A 17119-nucleotide genomic window follows, 5' to 3' on the forward strand; every position below is an offset into this window, starting at 1 on the left:
GACCTTAACTAGTAAACCACATTCAAATTTCTCATTTAAAAACCATTATTGGAAATTAAGGTGAAAAATGGTCTAAATATGAACGTTAAATAAACGTCTTTAAATAGTCGGTAAAAAAATTTTCAATTTCGAACGATTTTTCAACAAAGCCATTTTTTCAACGTCTTTTCAACGTCCTTTAAACCTAAAAATGTTCACTGTTAAATTAAACAGTAAAATTAGTTCGTACTATAGGATTAATAATTCAACCATCAGCATGTTACAATTTACATACTTAGTCATAACAATTTGACAGTGTCCACTTTAAGACCAAAGAAAACCATGACAAGCTACAATAAAATTGAATTTATTATTCAAATATACAGTGTATCACCCCAATTGTGCAATATTGCATCAACAACAGAAGAAAAAAAAATTAGTCTAGGACCTCTATATCCTCAATAACGTCAAAAACGTAAAGCCTCCACAGGCTGTTCATTCAAAGCCCCCCCCCACCAGTCCTTCCAGGAGCCTGTTTGAGGTGGTCTGCCATAGCGCCGTCAACCTGTGCCTCTGTGGCGCTTGGATTGGACCTTATGACAGCATCTAAAATATTAGAGGAGCAGCATTATCAATAACATACAACGATTTCACACTGTGCAACCACTCATTGATAAAGGCAATTTTGAATATTAGCTAAAATTATTACGTTTAATCACAGAGTACAGACTGTCCATTTTGCTGTATAATTTGGGTTACAGCAGCAAGCCAGTGGTCTTAATTGCGCTGCCTTATAGTAGTCTGCTAAGCATGGTAATGACCTACCCCCTTTCTCTTTAGAGAGTTGCAATGTTTTGAATTGAATCCTTGGCCTTCTACCCGCCCATATGAATCTTGAGATCCACTTATCCCATTTGTTAAATTGCATTGGTGTAACCATTACTGGCAGGGATTGAAAAAGATATAAGAATCGAGGAAGTAGGTTCATTTTTATTGTTTCTATCCTTTTGTGCATATCTAAAGGCAGCTGAGACCATCTGTCAATATCTGACTTGATGTTTTTATTTATGGGACCATAGTTGCTTTCATAGATCTTGGCTAGATCTTTAGGTATTCGAATCCCCAGGTACTTAATTTCTGATGAATTCCATTTAAAATCAAATTTATTTAGCATGTCTTTCTGAGGAGTGTAATTATAACATAAAATTTGGGTTTTTTGCACATTTAATTTATAACCAGAATAGGTTCCAAAGTTTTTCAGTGTAGACATCAACCTAGGGATGCTGAGCTCTGGCGCTGTTATAAGCAATAACACGTCATCCGCATATAGGCAAATCTTTTGCTCCAAGCCACTGACCATTATTCCTTTTATTGCCAGGTCATCCCTAATTGACTGTGCTAAGGGTTCGATAAATAGCGAGAAAAGAGCTGGACTGAGAGGACAGCCTTGACGGCAGCCTCGCTCCAGCTCAATGGGCTGTGAGTGATGTCCGTTAATTTTTATTCTGGCATGTGGAGAGGAGTATAGTGTTTTAAAACATCTAATCGAGTCATCTTTAAATCCAAACCTTCTCAGCGTCAGATATAAGTACTCCCAGCGAACCGAGTCAAACGCCTTTTCAGCATCTAGACTGAGTGCTACAGCTCTGTTATTCCCCTTAGTCACATGATCAAGTACGTGCAGCACCCGTCTAATATTGTCTTGCATCTGTCTATCACGCACGAAGCCTGTTTGATCTGGATCCACTAGGTCTGATATTATATGTTCTAGTCTTTTAGCCAGTATTGACGCGTACAGCTTATAATCAATATTCAGTACAGAAATTGGTCTATATGCACTACATTCTTTTTTATCCTTCCCCTCCTTATGAATAACTGAAATTATTGCTTCCCTCCATGTTCTTGGTGGATCCCCTTCTTTAAGTGTGTGGTAAAGCAGTCCAGAAGTATAGGCACTATTTGCTCTTTAAAGGCCTTATACCATTCGGCCGGGAAACCATCCGTTGCCGGCGCTTTATTGGCCTTCAACTTAGAAATCGCCTTTTCTATTTCCTCCTTTGTGATATCTGCCATTAGGGCTTTATTCTGTTCTTCACCTATGGAGGGTAGATCTAGTGATTCTAGAAATGTATTTATTTCCTGAGGACTAGTTGTATTTGGTTCCCTCTATAGTTCTCTGTAGTAGTTTTCAAAAATGTGTTGTATGTCCTCTAATTTGTGGCACACTTTTTTAGTTCTAGGGTCTCTAATTTCAAATACGGAACTCTCTGCCTGTTGCTTCCTTAGCCTCCATGCCAGGAGCTTCAGGGCCCTAGGGCCATTCTCATAATATCTCTGCTTAACAAACTTGGCTTTTTTCTCTAAATCCTTCTCATAGAGTCCATTTAATTCCTTTTTGATGGTGTTGATTTTATTTAGAATGTGGGGATCCTTCCCTTCAACATGTTCCCTCTCTAACACTTTCAGATTTTCTTGTAGATCAGATAGCTTTTTATCTCTTTCCTTTCCTTATGTGATGTGTAGGCAATAAGCTTTCCTCTGATCACTGACTTAGCAGCGTCCCACAAAACACTTGGTGATACTTCCCCATTATTGTTGTTATCCATGTAGTCTTTAAATTCCTTTCGTACATAATTCCTACATGTGTTATCATTTAAGATACTTGTATTAAGTCACCACAACGTGTTTTTCTTTTTATTGTCTAGGTGCAGGGTTAGATAAACAGGCGAATGGTCAGAGACATCTCGAATCCCTATACTGCATTCCTTGAGTCTGTGTCTGTCTGAGTTATATGTAAAAAAAATAGTCAATTCTTGAGTGCACTCTGTGACTTCCTGAGTAAAATGTGTACTGTCTTTCTGTTGGGTGGAGCTCCCTCCATACATCAATCATCCCGAGCTCTGTCAACATATTCTTCATTACTCTAGTGTGGGAGCAGGTCTCTTTAATGTGTTAGAGGAGTCTAGCTTACATTGTAGCTGGATATTCCAGTCTCCTCCACATATTAAAACTCCAGTGGCTTCAGAGGCAATCAAATCAAAAATTTCTCTTATACAGGAATTATCCTGGCCAGGTGGTAAATACACATTAACTAGTGTAACTTCTTTCTGTTCAAGGAACCCCTTAACAAATACATACCGACCCTCTTTATCACAGAATTCAGCAACCACTCGAAAATTCACTCTATTTGGAATCAGTATTGCTACCCCTCTTTTCCTCCCTTTCTTACAACATGAGTAAAATGTATTTCTAAAACCATATTTTTTTAACTTTTCATGTTCAATTCGGTTGAGATGGGTCTCCTGCCAGAATACTACATGCGGTTTCTCCCTTTTCATCTTTGCAATAACCTTGCCCCTTTTAATTGGATTGTGTAAGCCATTTACATTAAGGGTAACTACCCTATATTCCTGACATTGCATTTAATCCCACAGTTAACACAGGTAGGTGAAGGACATGTTAGCGGTGACCAAACCTGAACTGTTTTTGAACTATAAAACAAACTCGAAACATTACAAGATAAAATAAACCAACACATTAAAAAACTCAAGTAGACTTCCATTTTGAAGTAGTACAACACTTCTTAAAGTGGAGGGAGTAGTCTAGTGAACCACCAGAGCCCCCCTTCAGTGCAACCTATAATATCCCTGCTCCAAGGGTGTATTTGTGCACTAAGTTCGTCAAGATCTGATCTCTTTCCCATAATTGTCGGTCAACTATATTCACTATGGGCTAAGGGCGAACACACACAGTAATAAATTTAAAGTTTGGCACCACATGAAATTAGGAGCTGGTAGTTGTATATTAAACGAAAATAAGAAATGGAGAGAAAACAGAAACAAAAGGTGCTCAGTCTTAGTGGAGAGGGGGGGAGTCAGCTACAAGAAAACAACAAAACAGCAGGTGACATACAGTTTTTACTCCCAGACACTATACAGTACACCTCCATCCCCCGGCCCCATATCACTAACGTTTTTAACTGGACTGTAGCTCTCAGTCGAGTCTCTGCTCTTATAATGCAAGATCGTTACACAGTCTGTTACCTCCCGTTTACGTTGTCACTGTGTCTATCATGGCCGCTGAAAACCTCGCAGCCTTTGCTTAATCCACTCCTGGTGGGACTGGGTGCTGGCTGCCTTCGCTGGACGCTGCCAGGTGTTTTTCCGTATTTTCTCCAGAATTCATCGGTGCTCTCACATTCAAGCGGGAAGCCCCTCTTCAAATCCTCCGCCGCCTCCGCTGCACTCCTGTACGTTACCGGTCCGCTGTGGAAGAAAACTCGTAGCTTGGCTGACGGTGGTGTCTGAAACCGTATTCCCTTTTCCCACAAAAGTCTCCTAATCTGCGCATACGCCCTTCTTTTTGCCAACGTTTCTGCAGGGTAGTCATGGTCGAAATAAATCCTCCTGTCGCCATAGTAGATCTCCCTCTTCTTCCATGCAGAGTGCAGCACCAATTCTTTGGTTTTAAACTCCTGAAAGTATACAACCACTGACCTTGGCTGTGCCTCTTTTGGGGGTTTAGGGCCGAGCGCTCTGTGACACCGTTGTATTCCAAGTTCATCTTCGGCGAGGGGCTGCAGCTCTTTTTTGATCATATTGTCAATAAATTGCTGGATGTTGTTTTCCTCAGCTCCCTCTGAGATGCCATAAATGCGTATGTTATAACGCCTCGAACGTGCTTCCAGGTCTGTTAGCTTCATCTGCAAACTATCCTGGGCTTGTAGTGACTGACTCAGCGCCTCACTGAAGTCCACGGTCCACTCCTCGATGTCGGCTATACGGCCTTCAGCTTCGCACACTCTTTTGGTTGTAGCTTTAAGGTTGGTTGCTACTTCACCTAGCTTATGTTGAATTTCCTCCCTTATGTCGGCCAGTTCCCTTTTCAAATCTTCTCTGATGCTGTCTCGAAAATTAACCAGCTCAGACTTCATCTCCGTGACCATAGTCTTTATGTCTGCGCGGATGGTGGCGATACTAGCTTCCATATCCACTGCTGCTAGCTCAGTGTGTTGTCCTCGTCCGCCATTACCGTCTCCGTGTTCCTCTGCTATGGTCCCTTCTGTCGCCAATTTGTCGCCCTTCTCCGCTTTCCCGGGTTGTTTACCCTTGCCCTTCTTGTGTTTTTCCCCCTCCATCATTAATTAGAGCAAAGCTTGGAGAGTGTTTGTATTTAAATTGGGGAATAAACTCCGACCGACCGGGAGGGATTATTTATGCGGCCATCCGCTTCAGTCGCTCCACCGGAAGTCCCGTGTTCTTTAACACTGTTGTACAGGTTCTTCAGGTGGTTTTAGTGTTCCTTTAGGATGTTTCAGTGTCACTGAGGAGGTCACAGAGGTCTTTTGGGAGGTTGTTCAGGTTCTTTAGGTGGTTCTAGTGTTCCTTTAGGATGTTCCAGTGTCACTGAGGAGGTCACAAAGGTCCTTTGGGAGGTTGTAGAGGTTCTTTAGGTGGTTCTAGTGTTCCTTTAGGATGTTCCGGTGTCACTGAGGAGGTCACAAAGGTCCTTTGGGAGGTTGTAGACGTTCTTTAGGTGGTTCTAGTGTTCCTTTAGGATGTTTCAGTGTGACTGAAGAGGTTACAGAGGTCCTTTGGGAGGTTGTAGAGGTTCTTTAGGTGGTTCTAGTGTTCCTTTAGGATGTTCCGGTGTGACTGAGGAGGTTACAGAGGTCCTTTGGGAGGTTGTAGAGGTTCTTTAGGTGGTTCTAGTGTTCCTTTAGGATGTTCCAGTGTCACTGAGGAGGTCACAAAGGTCATTTGGGAGGTTGTAGAGGTTCTTTAGGTGGTTCTAGTGTTCCTTTAGGATGTTTCGGTGTCACTGAGGAGGTCACAAAGGTCCTTTGGGAGGTTGTAGAGGTTCTTTAGGTGGTTCTAGTGTTCCTTTAGGATGTTTCGGTGTGACTGAGGAGGTCACAAAGGTCCTTTGGGAGGTTGTAGAGGTTCTTTAGGTGGTTCTAGTGTTCCTTTAGGATGTTTCGGTGTGACTGAGGAGGTCACAAAGGTCCTTTGGGAGGTTGTAGAGGTTCTTTAGGTGGTTCTAGTGTTCCTTTAGGATGTTCTGGTGTGACTGAGGAGGTCACAGAGGTCCTTTAGGAGGTTGTAGAGGTTCTTTAGGTGGTTCTAGTGTTCCTTTAGGATGTTCCGGTGTGACTGAGGAGGTCACAAAGGTCCTTTGGGAGGTTGTAGAGGTTCTTTAGGTGGTTCTAGTGTTCCTTTAGGATGTTTCGGTGTGACTGAGGAGGTCACAGAGGTCCTTTGGGAGGTTGTAGAGGTTCTTTAGGTGGTTCTAGTGTTCCTTTAGGATGTTTCAGTGTCACTGAGGAGGTCACAGAGGTCCTTTGGGAGGTTGTAGAGGTTCTTGAGGTGGTTCTAGTGTTCCTTTAGGATGTTTCAGTGTGACTGAGGAGGTCACAGAGGTCCTTTGGGAGGTTGTAGAGGTTGTTTAGGTGGTTCTAGTGTTCCTTTAGGATGTTTCGGTGTGACTGAGGAGGTCACAGAGGTCCTTTGGGAGGTTGTAGAGGTTTTTTAGGTGGTTCTAGTGTTCCTTTAGGATGTTTCGGTGTCACTGAGGAGGTCACAAAGGTCCTTTGGGAGGTTGTAGAGGTTCTTTAGGTGGTTCTAGTGTTCCTTTAGGATGTTCCAGTGTCACTGAGGAGGTCACAAAGGTCCTTTGGGAGGTTGTTCAGGTTCTTGAGGTGGTTCTAGTGTTCCTTTAGGATGTTTCAGTGTGACTGAGGAGGTACAAAGGTCCTTTGGGAGGTTGTAGAGGTTCTTTAGGTGGTTCTAGTGTTCCTTTAGGATGTTCCAGTGTGACTGAGGAGGTCGCAAAGGTCCTTTGGGAGGTTGTAGAGGTTCTTGAGGTGGTTCTAGTGTTCCTTTAGGATGTTTCAGTGTGACTGAGGAGGTCACAAAGGTCCTTTGGGAGGTTGTTCAGGTTCTTGAGGTGGTTCTAGTGTTCCTTTAGGATGTTTCAGTGTGACTGAGGAGGTACAAAGGTCCTTTGGGAGGTTGTAGAGGTTCTTTAGGTGGTTCTAGTGTTCCTTTAGGATGTTCCAGTGTGACTGAGGAGGTCGCAAAGGTCCTTTGGGAGGTTGTAGAGGTTCTTGAGGTGGTTCTAGTGTTCCTTTAGGATGTTTCAGTGTGACTGAGGAGGTCACAAAGGTCCTTTGGGAGGTTGTACAGGTTCTTCAGGTGGTTCTAGTGTTCCTTTAGGATGTTTCAGTGTGACTGAGGAGGTACAAAGGTCCTTTGGGAGGTTGTAGAGGTTCTTTAGGTGGTTCTAGTGTTCCTTTAGGATGTTCCAGTGTGACTGAGGAGGTCGCAAAGGTCCTTTGGGAGGTTGTAGAGGTTCTTGAGGTGGTTCTAGTGTTCCTTTAGGATGTTTCAGTGTGACTGAGGAGGTCACAAAGGTCCTTTGGGAGGTTGTACAGGTTCTTCAGGTGGTTCTAGTGTTCCTTTAGGATGTTTCAGTGTGACTGAGGAGGTCACAAAGGTCCTTTGGGAGGTTGTAGAGGTTATTTAGGTGGTTCTAGTGTTCCTTTAAGATGTTCCAGTGTGACTGAGGAGGTCGCAAAGGTCCTTTGGGAGGTTGTAGAGGTTCTTGAGGTGGTTCTAGTGTTCCTTTAGGATGTTTCAGTGTGACTGAGGAGGTCACAAAGGTCCTTTGGGAGGTTGTACAGGTTCTTCAGGTGGTTCTAGTGTTCCTTTAGGATGTTTCAGTGTGACTGAGGAGGTCGCAAAGGTCCTTTGGGAGGTTGTAGAGGTTCTTGAGGTGGTTCTAGTGTTCCTTTAGGATGTTTCAGTGTGACTGAGGAGGTCACAAAGGTCCTTTGGGAGGTTGTACAGGTTCTTCAGGTGGTTCTAGTGTTCCTTTAGGATGTTCCGGTGTCACTGAGGAGGTCACAGAGGTCCTTTGGGAGGTCTCATGTGGTCCACACAGCTCAGCTGGTAGAGCTGTAGCTTTACTGTCTGAAGGTTGTGGGTTCAAATCCCACTCCTGCTCTGTGTATGTTCCTTGTGTCGACCCTCAGGAGAACGTGTCATCAAGATATATCTTATTGTGAAAGGTCTGGTTCATAAAGACACTCAGAGCTGATCTCAGATCAGACTGATTCATGTCTGTTTCAACACATTCTCAGTTGAGGTGAAAAGTGTCTCTTGGCTTCAGTTGAGTCCATCAACCTGTGGAGCTGCAGAGCCCCCAGCACTGGGGGAGGGGCCCCTCACTAAAGCAAATGCATCACAGGACATTTTAACACATGAAGACAGGGTCAGGGTTCAGACTGTTACGAGCTGAAGACGCTGGACTAGCGAGCGAGGGTAGCCATGTCTACCTAAACAAAACTGGAATCAGACACCAAGGAAGTGACTGAGTGTGCAGCATGAAGCATTGTCTGTCCGAACATGGTGCAGGCCAGCATTACAGCACCCTGGGTATCTGTCATTTTACACTACTGAGACAGCAACAGCTCAAATGAATCCTGAGAATCCACTGATCCCAGCAGCATCAAACCTATCACTGTGAACTCATTGCATTAACTGTGGAAGCAATCAGGAACACTCCTCCCTTCGTACATTTACAGCTACACATTGTGTCCCAGCTGCTGTTACTGTACTGGTCACATGAAAGGCTCACTGATGTGCACTCCAGTGTCTTCAGGTATGTTGAGTTGGTTCCAGCTATGAACACAGTGTGTCTTCATGTGATGGTGAGGACAAGGTTTTGTAGTCAGCTGACAGCTCAGACTTCAGTCCCCCAGCCTTTAATATCATGGTCTGTGTCTCCATCTGGTGGCTGAATCCTGTCAAAGCTGCTCTGCTTCACTTCAGTAGCTTCAGGCTTGGCAGTGGCAGTACTCACATGTTATGATATGGTTTGTCAGAGGTTTGGGGCTGCACATGCATCACTGACTCTAAGAGTTACACAACACATTTAAAACCACTGCAGTCCATCAGGTGAGCCAGTTTCAGGGTCCTGGTGTTGTGCACGCTGACTCACTGCCATGGCAACAACTCATAGTATTGTATGAAAAAAAAAAACGTTACAAAAGTCAAAGCATATTGTGTGAAGACAAATATTAGTAGAGTATGTGGGGAAAAATCATAGTATAGGTTTGAATGCCTTTCTTTAAAGGTGTGAATGAAAATGTTCAAGGAGCAGACCTCAACTGTCTCCAGCTCATTAGCTCAGGGAGATAGAAGCTGGGTTTGAAAGTTAAAGCATGAGAGTTCAAATCTCAGGTGACCTGTCAGTCTGTTTTGGAAGCTGACACCTGAAGGAAAAATATAAAAGCTGGAGGGAACACAAGCAGAGAATCAGTCACCTGGTAGCTCAGGCTGTTAAAGGCCTGCTGACAGATTCAGAGGTCGGAAGTTTGATCCTTGTTCAGGGCAGGCAAGTTTTAAAGTCCATTTCCCAAATGAAAAGTTTAAATACGCCTACAGAAAAACATCCATAGTGACGGGTGCTGGCCCAAGGTGAGTTTGAATCCTGCTTGTTGTTGATATTTGGAGCATCCAAGGCATTTTGCAGGGACACAAATGGGGCTTATGGACCAGTGACATCATGAATACATCATACGTCATAGTATAGCATGTCGTCCAAAATCACCCACACCATGGTTATTGTATGGATATTGTGCACAATGAGTCTCATCAACAGTTACAGTATAAATAAGTGTTTAATTTCCAGAACAGACATACTGATGAACATTTACACAGATACAGGACGAGTGAAGGAAACATCACAGTCACAGCCTCTGGTTTAGTCTGTGAATAAAGCACAGGAACATTTACACAGGTTTAACAAAGGATCAAGATAAACTGAGACGTTTAAATTCACACTCATGTATAAAAGTTTAAATGTGTGTGGAGACAAAAATACAAACTGGGCATTTTAATATGTGAAACTGGACTTTTGTGATCAATGAACCACAGAGACAGCTGCATCAGTTTCACATTCATTCATTTGTCATAATTTATCTTCCTGTTTTAAAAGATGATCGATTAACTACAAGCAACAAGTTGTCATCTCAAGTCGTCACATATCGCTGCTTTGTCAGTGCAGCTTTTAGCGTGCCTGTATTTGACGCCTTTGGGCTGCTACATATATGTGACCACACTGACCCAGAGGTCTGAGCTAGCACAGCCTCTGATGCTAACGCTAGCAGCCAGCCTGGACCAGGTGGTCAGACTGAGTCAGTCTACCTGTGACCGACTCACGGACTCCCTCACAGAATGGACTGCAGACAGTTTGGGTGGTCGAGGACAAGGGGACAACTGTGTCCAACATCCAGCAGCTTCACTACGACACGTCTGACAACATTCAATTGAAGGATCATTTTTAAAACACTTTCAGTTAATTCAGATGAATTAATCACAGAGGAGGTCGATAATTAGATTTTCTTTAATCACTTGACAGCCCTATTAATTATGAATCAACACACATCTTTACCGTCTCTGTGATGTATGAATATATACAACAACCCACCTGATGCACTGACATGTATGACGTTTAAACACATGAGTGTGCATGGAAACACAACCATTACTCTGCAATATGTAACATCATGAAATATTTCAGTCAGATGATAAGCTCACATGTACAAGTGACTGTGGATGTTTGATTTACTGTCTTTATACAGACGTGCAGAGTCTCTTCTGTCCTTCAGTCAGATGTCTCTTCTCTCACTGACACATAAACAGTGTGTCTGTGCAATGACACATCATTTAACTTTCATTTAACCTCCAGTGAGTGAAGCCTTCTCTGTAACAGTATGGAGCAAAGACACAGTGTGGACCAGTCCTGCCTCATCGCCTGTGGAGCTCAATCAGTCCTCTGAGAGTGGGCTGGTGCTCGCAGACGGAGCTGGTGTCACAGTGGAGCTGGATGCTGCTGGTCCTGTTATAAACACATATTAAATCATGTCAGATGGAAAAACATTTTGGACTTGATCACTGGAATGTATCTTTAAATAGTGTCTAAAAAATAAAGTGTTGTTAGACAACAAATCCAGCAAAGCGGGGCCTTCTGTGGTGGTCACGACAACATGTTTACAGTTGGTAAACAATGGAGGAGTTTTTCAGTGATTTTAGAAACTGGACGTCCCTATAAGGTGGGCAGCAGGGGTGATGGAGGGGTCCAGCAACAGCGGACTTTCACCCACGAGGCCAGTGTTTGCTTCCTGTATGAATGCAGAGCCAAACCTATCCACGTGTGTTTGTTGCACATTGACATCAACGTAAACATGCAGTGTTGTTTTGTTTATTTATTTTGAAAAGGACTGTATACATGTAACAAGCTGAAACTGTACATTTCCTGTGAAAACTGAAGTTTATTTTGAAAAGACACGATGACTGTAACAGACAGGATACACACCCAGGATACCCACTGCGTAACATGCACACATGAAAGTCCACTGACCAGGCGGCGATATGTGGTGAGTGGGGAGTGAGAATGTGTCGTTTTATACTGGAATTTTATTGGTTGTCTTACCCATGCTCAAAGCGTAGTAAACAGGTGTAGTCGAGGGTTCGCCCTGATCTGATGGAGAGAGACAGTGTGAGTTACTGAAAGGCAGTAAACACATCAAACATTTATTTGATAGATTTGATATGTTATTCTACAATGCTGCTTCTCCAGTGGAGATATATTTAGCTGCTCTCACACCCGGAGTTTGGTTCATTTGGTCGATATCAGAGGGGAAAAATGAGCCATTGATGATGAGCAGATGAATTAAATTTTTGGTTTAGCTGTTGACAGAATCACAGGTCTGCTGTCAAAACATCCTGTGGTTGGTTCGTTTTCTTTCACACAACAAACGAAACCGCACCAGAGTCCGTTCGGAAGCAGACTTGGTCCCACCTTTTTGAGCAGTCTCGGCTCAGTTGTTTGGTCACCAGAGATGGATCAATAGCTTTCACACCAGCGCAAACAGACCTGAGTTTGTTTTAACCAAACCAAACAAGTTACATGTGAGAGCACCGTTAGTCACTGCTTTGGTATGAGGGGTACCCCAGGGCTCAATACTGGGCCCTCTTTTTCCCCTGCATATATTTTCCCTGAGACATTACATTCACCGTTTTTTTAATAATCTTTATGCAGATGATACCCAACTTATTATTTGTGTTAAAAACATACTGATGTTGTCCAGAATTTATTGATGGGAATCCTTGTAATAATGTCAGTCATTGTTATTTGTTTTATTGACCTTGTTGTTATAGGTCATCACAACCAAAGAGTGCTTTGGTCACATTTCAGCATGAACACATTTCTCCTGTTAGACTGAGTCAAATGTTTGATTTAACTTTTAAAGTTAATATTAATTGTAAGTATTTAGTAGTAAATATTTTCTCAGGCTGACAAAGACTGCTAATACCTTATTCCATAGTTTTACGATGTAGACCTGACAGTGTTGTATGTTTGTGTGCACTGGATCAACACGTGAAAGGTTGATCAGGGCTTCATGTTGACATTTCTCTCTGGGTCTCCTGATGAGAATAGACTGGGGACTGTAAAGTGTGTATTGTCACGTATTCTTCATGGAGGTTGGCTGCTTGACTCTGATGCAGCTTCCCCCTGACTGTCCAACCACAGGAGCTGCTACACAATGAACTGAGAGGCCAGTGTACCTGTTTCTGTCTGTAGGTTTCTTCTGTGGTTTTTGTCTGAGATGCTATAAAAGAAATTTAAATGAGTGCCTGAAGCTCCTGAAGCTCCTGAAGCTCCTGAAGCTGACAGGCTGAGATAGTTTCAGATCATGTCAGTTTATTAACTCAGTGTTTGCAGAACTCTCTGCTTGTGCTGCAAACATTAACCTGCAGGGTGATGAACTTCAAATTAAATCATTCAGCAGTGTTATCTGATTAAATGTGTGACAGCTATCAGTCAGTGTTAGTCAGTGTGAAATTAATTACCTTCTGCCTTTCCATGGTTTGTGATGACAGTATATACTGGCTGACATTGATCAGCTGCTCTGGTCTCTGCAGGCACTGAAACATAATGATAAAAAAACTATCACTACTATTTTAACAGGAACACCAGTTTACTACAGTTATGTTGGTATCACTGTTTTTGTCTGCCAGTTACTAACAAGAATTGCAGTGTAAACATGACATACTTTGTACTTTACGACTGTGACATGAAACTGAGCATCAGTGTGTTAACAGCAAAATCTAGATGATCCTTATAAAAATGTTTGGTCTTGACGTGTTTATGTTTGTTGTCATTTTCATGAGACGTATGTGGAGCACGTTTGGCCTCATGATCCAGTTTGAGCTGAGCTGTACTCAACTGTTGCAGTCAGTTCTGGTATCACCTGGAGGCTGAAAGATTCAACCCAGTCTCACTGCGAAGTTGTTGAAGTCTGGCACCTGTTTGGTGACTTCTGGTGTCAGACACCGACAAAAGAAGCCATCCTTAAAAGTCGATGTGATACACTGTTATCGTTTAACGGTGCCGTTGGGAATCAGGGGAAATGTGATGGGACAACAACAAAAGTTAAGGTGGCAGAAGTCCAGGGAGGGTGGCTGATGGATGGGTCCAACAACCACCGACGTTCACCCAGGAGGCCGGTGTTCACTTCCTATAAGATTGTAAAGCCAAACCCTGTTCTTTTTTCTTGAACTCAACCACGTGTGTGTGTGTGTCGGCTAAACGTAAGCATGTGTGTGTGTCGGCTAAACGTAACCAAAGAGACTGTATGCAAACTGAGGTTCTTACCTGCTCGTACAACAGAGAGCACTGGGGAGGAAATGGAGGAGATGGAGGAGAGGGAGGAGAGTGAGGAGAGTGAGGAGATGGAGGAGAGGGAGGAGATGGAGGAGAGGGAGGAGATGGAGTAGATGGAGGAGATGGAGGACATGGAGAAGATGGAGTAGATGGAGGAGAGTGAGGAGATGGAGTAGATGGAGGAGATGGAGGAGATGGAGGAGAGTGAGGAGCATCTGCCTGAACTGAACACAAAACAAAGAAACAGGACAAAAGTCTATCAGGGACAAATAATCAGAGTTTATCAAGCAATAACAAACACCAGCAGGAGTGCTGCTGTGATTGGTTGGTCCTCGTCACATGACATGTGGTGCACGCTGCGTTCCATAAAGTTACAAAGAGTGCGCCTGCTGTGCGTCTACATTGAAACCTTTGAGTGTGCATCATGCAGCATGTGTGCAGCTGCCTTAAAGTCCCAGTGCTGTTACACTGTACATCAGCACTGACTGAATGACCCCTGTCCAATCAGATCGCTCGGTCTGAACCAGCTGTTGTATTAATGCTCCTTGACTTTGATTTTACAAGTTTCTGAAATCTAACTCATGAAGGGATGTAAAGGTGAGTCTAATCAGGTGTATTCTGAATTTAAATGATTCATACCTCTGAGCTTCATGTAGAGGAGTCTCAGCATCAACAGCAGCAGCAGCATGGCCACAAGTAAAAGAGTGACAGTCATCCACAGCAGGGAGGAGACACGAGGGGAGTAACTGACAGGAGGACGAGTCTCTTCTTGGTATGCTGGACAGATAACAACATAAAGCGTGTGCTGTAACGATGACACATGGAAATACATGTGTGAAGGAACGCAGGATGAGAATGAAGGATAAAAGATACAGCTCAACTGTGTAAAGTCTCCTTTAAGACAAAACATTTTACACAACATAAAAGAAGTGAGCCTCGACTCAGAGAAGGTTCACACCTGTGGAAACATGAATGTCTCACCTGTGACAGCCAGTCGGCTCTGTGGTGACTCTCCAGCTCCAGAGATGTGACACCTGTAGAGTCCTTCATCAGACTTGGACACACTGCTGATGGTCATGTTTCCTGTGGAGCTGCTCCTGATGAGGCGGCCATCTTTATAGAAATCAGCTGTGAAGTTGGACGCCATCTTGTTTCTGCAGCACAGAGAGACATCATCTCCCTCCGTCACAGGACTAACAGGACTCTGCAGGATCACTGAACCAGCTGATCGACAGGTGACAGGTCAAAAGGTCAAAATGAAAGTAATGTGATTTTTACCTTTTTTACACTAAATGCTAATTAAATATTAAGTATGAAGCACGTTTACGTTCGTTGTGTTTAAATAATAAATCAATAATATTCAGACAGCTATGAAGGAGGATTAGGGCCACGTAAAGGAAAAAATCTTAGCTTTCAAACATTAAGTCAAAATATTAGGACGTTGTTCTTGTAGATCTTTGACTTCAAATCTACAGTTTCTTTCCTCAACACGTCCCTCGTCCTCCTGCCCCAGTGATTAGGTTCATATTGGCCAACTGTATTTCATGTCTTGTCCCAACATGTGGCAGTGTTCATGTGTGAAACAATAAGTTAAGGATATCTAAAGTACTCATATTTCACAACATCAGTCATTAAGATTTTAAGTAGGTACCGCTCACTACGATGCTGACAGTGCTGCTTTCCTTTCCTCCAGCTTCACACCAGTATTCTCCGCTGTCTGTTGAGAAGGCCGTCGTGATGGTGCAGGGTCCTTTGGTCTCCCAGTTTGTGTTACAGAAGGTTTTGATGTCCTTGATCCTCCTCATCACCCTCCACTGAGTCGAGTCATGAGGAAAGCCCTCGCAGTTTACAAAGACTGACTCGTATTCAAAGACCTGCAGTCTGGATGGGACGATGCGAAGAACAGATGCGTCTGAGAAAGAGAAGAAGGGAGGGATCAGTAACTGTTCTTTATTTACTATTCTAGTAAAATGACAGAACAACAAGGGAGAGATGTTAAAGACACTGAATGAAAAACTCTTTCTAATCGTTTAAACTAACTGGATCTGACAAATATTGACGAGGTGAACATCTACAGTCTGATATAACGGCACCATGAGAGACCAGTAATCACCACTTCATGGTAACTTACCAGCACTGTGGGAACAGTTGTCTTTAACCTGTGCAGGCTGCAGCAGCAGCAGCAGCAGCAGCAGCAGCAGGAGGCGTGTCACTGGAAACACAAACGTTATTTCAGAGACAAAAGCTTTTTCATGTCTGTTTGAAACAAGATGCAGCACACAGACTCAGTACTCACTCAGCGTGACGCAGAAGGCTGTGACCTCCATGTTGACTTGCTGCTGACTGCATTACAGTTCACCTACAGCTCAACATGGCTGAGCACTTCCTCTTCCTGTGCAGCTCATTTCTGGTGACTGAGTCTTTGTGTGAGACAGAGCTGAGCTCACCTTCTGTTGGTGTTTGTTTGAAACAGCCAGTGTGTCTCAGATCACCTCCTTCATCCTGTAAGTGCACTAAGGGCCGGATCTACTAAAGGTTTGCGTGTATAAAAACATGTGCAAATTCATTGCAGTGATGTGCTAACAGTGTGCAGTAAGGGTTGCGTCTTTCAAAGGTGCAGAATAGTGCGTCTGCATCCAGTTAGTACGTTTGCTGCAATGAATATGCAATATGGGGCGTTTACACACAACTGTGCGTGTGCTGGGAGGAGAACATGTAAATATATTAATTTAGCACACGCAGCGTGATTTATCAAACCTGGAAGCAGTTTTGCAAACAGAAACTGCGTCTATATTTAACACGTGTCAAAGGCAGCTGCAAACGGTTTGTATGTGTAATTGCACACACATGGCTGCGGTTATTGTTGCAAGAAGGAGACATGGAAACAATGAAAGAAGACGCAGAGAACACATTTTACACCCTCGTGTGCTGGAGCAGAATGCCATGCCGGAGGAGGACACCAACCTTGCCCGCCGTGCGCACCTCTCCTCCCTCTGTGGTCCCTGGCTGATGGTCAGAGGCATCTCATCGACTGTGCCTCCACCTGGTTTATCTGCAGACGTTTTATTATACGCCAGTTTTTCTTGTGTTCTTCTTCTGATGCCTTGATATCTTCTTTTCACTTCATCCACCGTTCGCATCGTTTTACTTTTTCACAGATTTCTTCCCATGTAGTGTTCCTCTGTGAGACACTCAGCTTTCTTTGCTGTTGATTGGCCTCGTCTACCAACACCTCTAACTCCATAGGGTCGAATTTCACTTTGTGCTTTCTCTCCAAACTCGCCATGCTGCAAACCATAAAACACGCAAAACCCTCATTTAAATATGGTGTCTCCAACACGTCTGCACCTCTTGACATTTAAGCAGTCACTCTTAGTAAATCACCTGCAAACCGCAGTTCAGCCTCACA

The 17119-nt window shown here is 43.5% G+C and overlaps 1 protein-coding gene across 1 annotated transcript; it reads right to left on the reverse strand.

Annotated features, from left to right (window-relative positions):
• Positions 1-10243: 10243 nt before the first annotated feature.
• Positions 10244-16037, reverse strand: LOC117245758 (uncharacterized). The gene is made up of 9 exons (XM_078164713.1): positions 16007-16037; positions 15842-15922; positions 15362-15622; positions 14692-14934; positions 14350-14487; positions 13702-13934; positions 12897-12971; positions 11476-11523; positions 10244-10881 (listed from the first exon to the last, which is right to left on the reverse strand). The coding sequence occupies exons 1-8, from the start codon at positions 16035-16037 to the stop codon at positions 11482-11484; spliced, it is 1104 nt and encodes a 367-aa protein (XP_078020839.1). The 3' UTR covers positions 10244-10881; positions 11476-11481.
• Positions 16038-17119: the final 1082 nt, after the last annotated feature.

Source organism: Epinephelus lanceolatus, chromosome 22, assembly GCF_041903045.1.
Source record: "Epinephelus lanceolatus isolate andai-2023 chromosome 22, ASM4190304v1, whole genome shotgun sequence".
NCBI lineage: Eukaryota > Metazoa > Chordata > Actinopteri > Perciformes > Serranidae > Epinephelus > Epinephelus lanceolatus.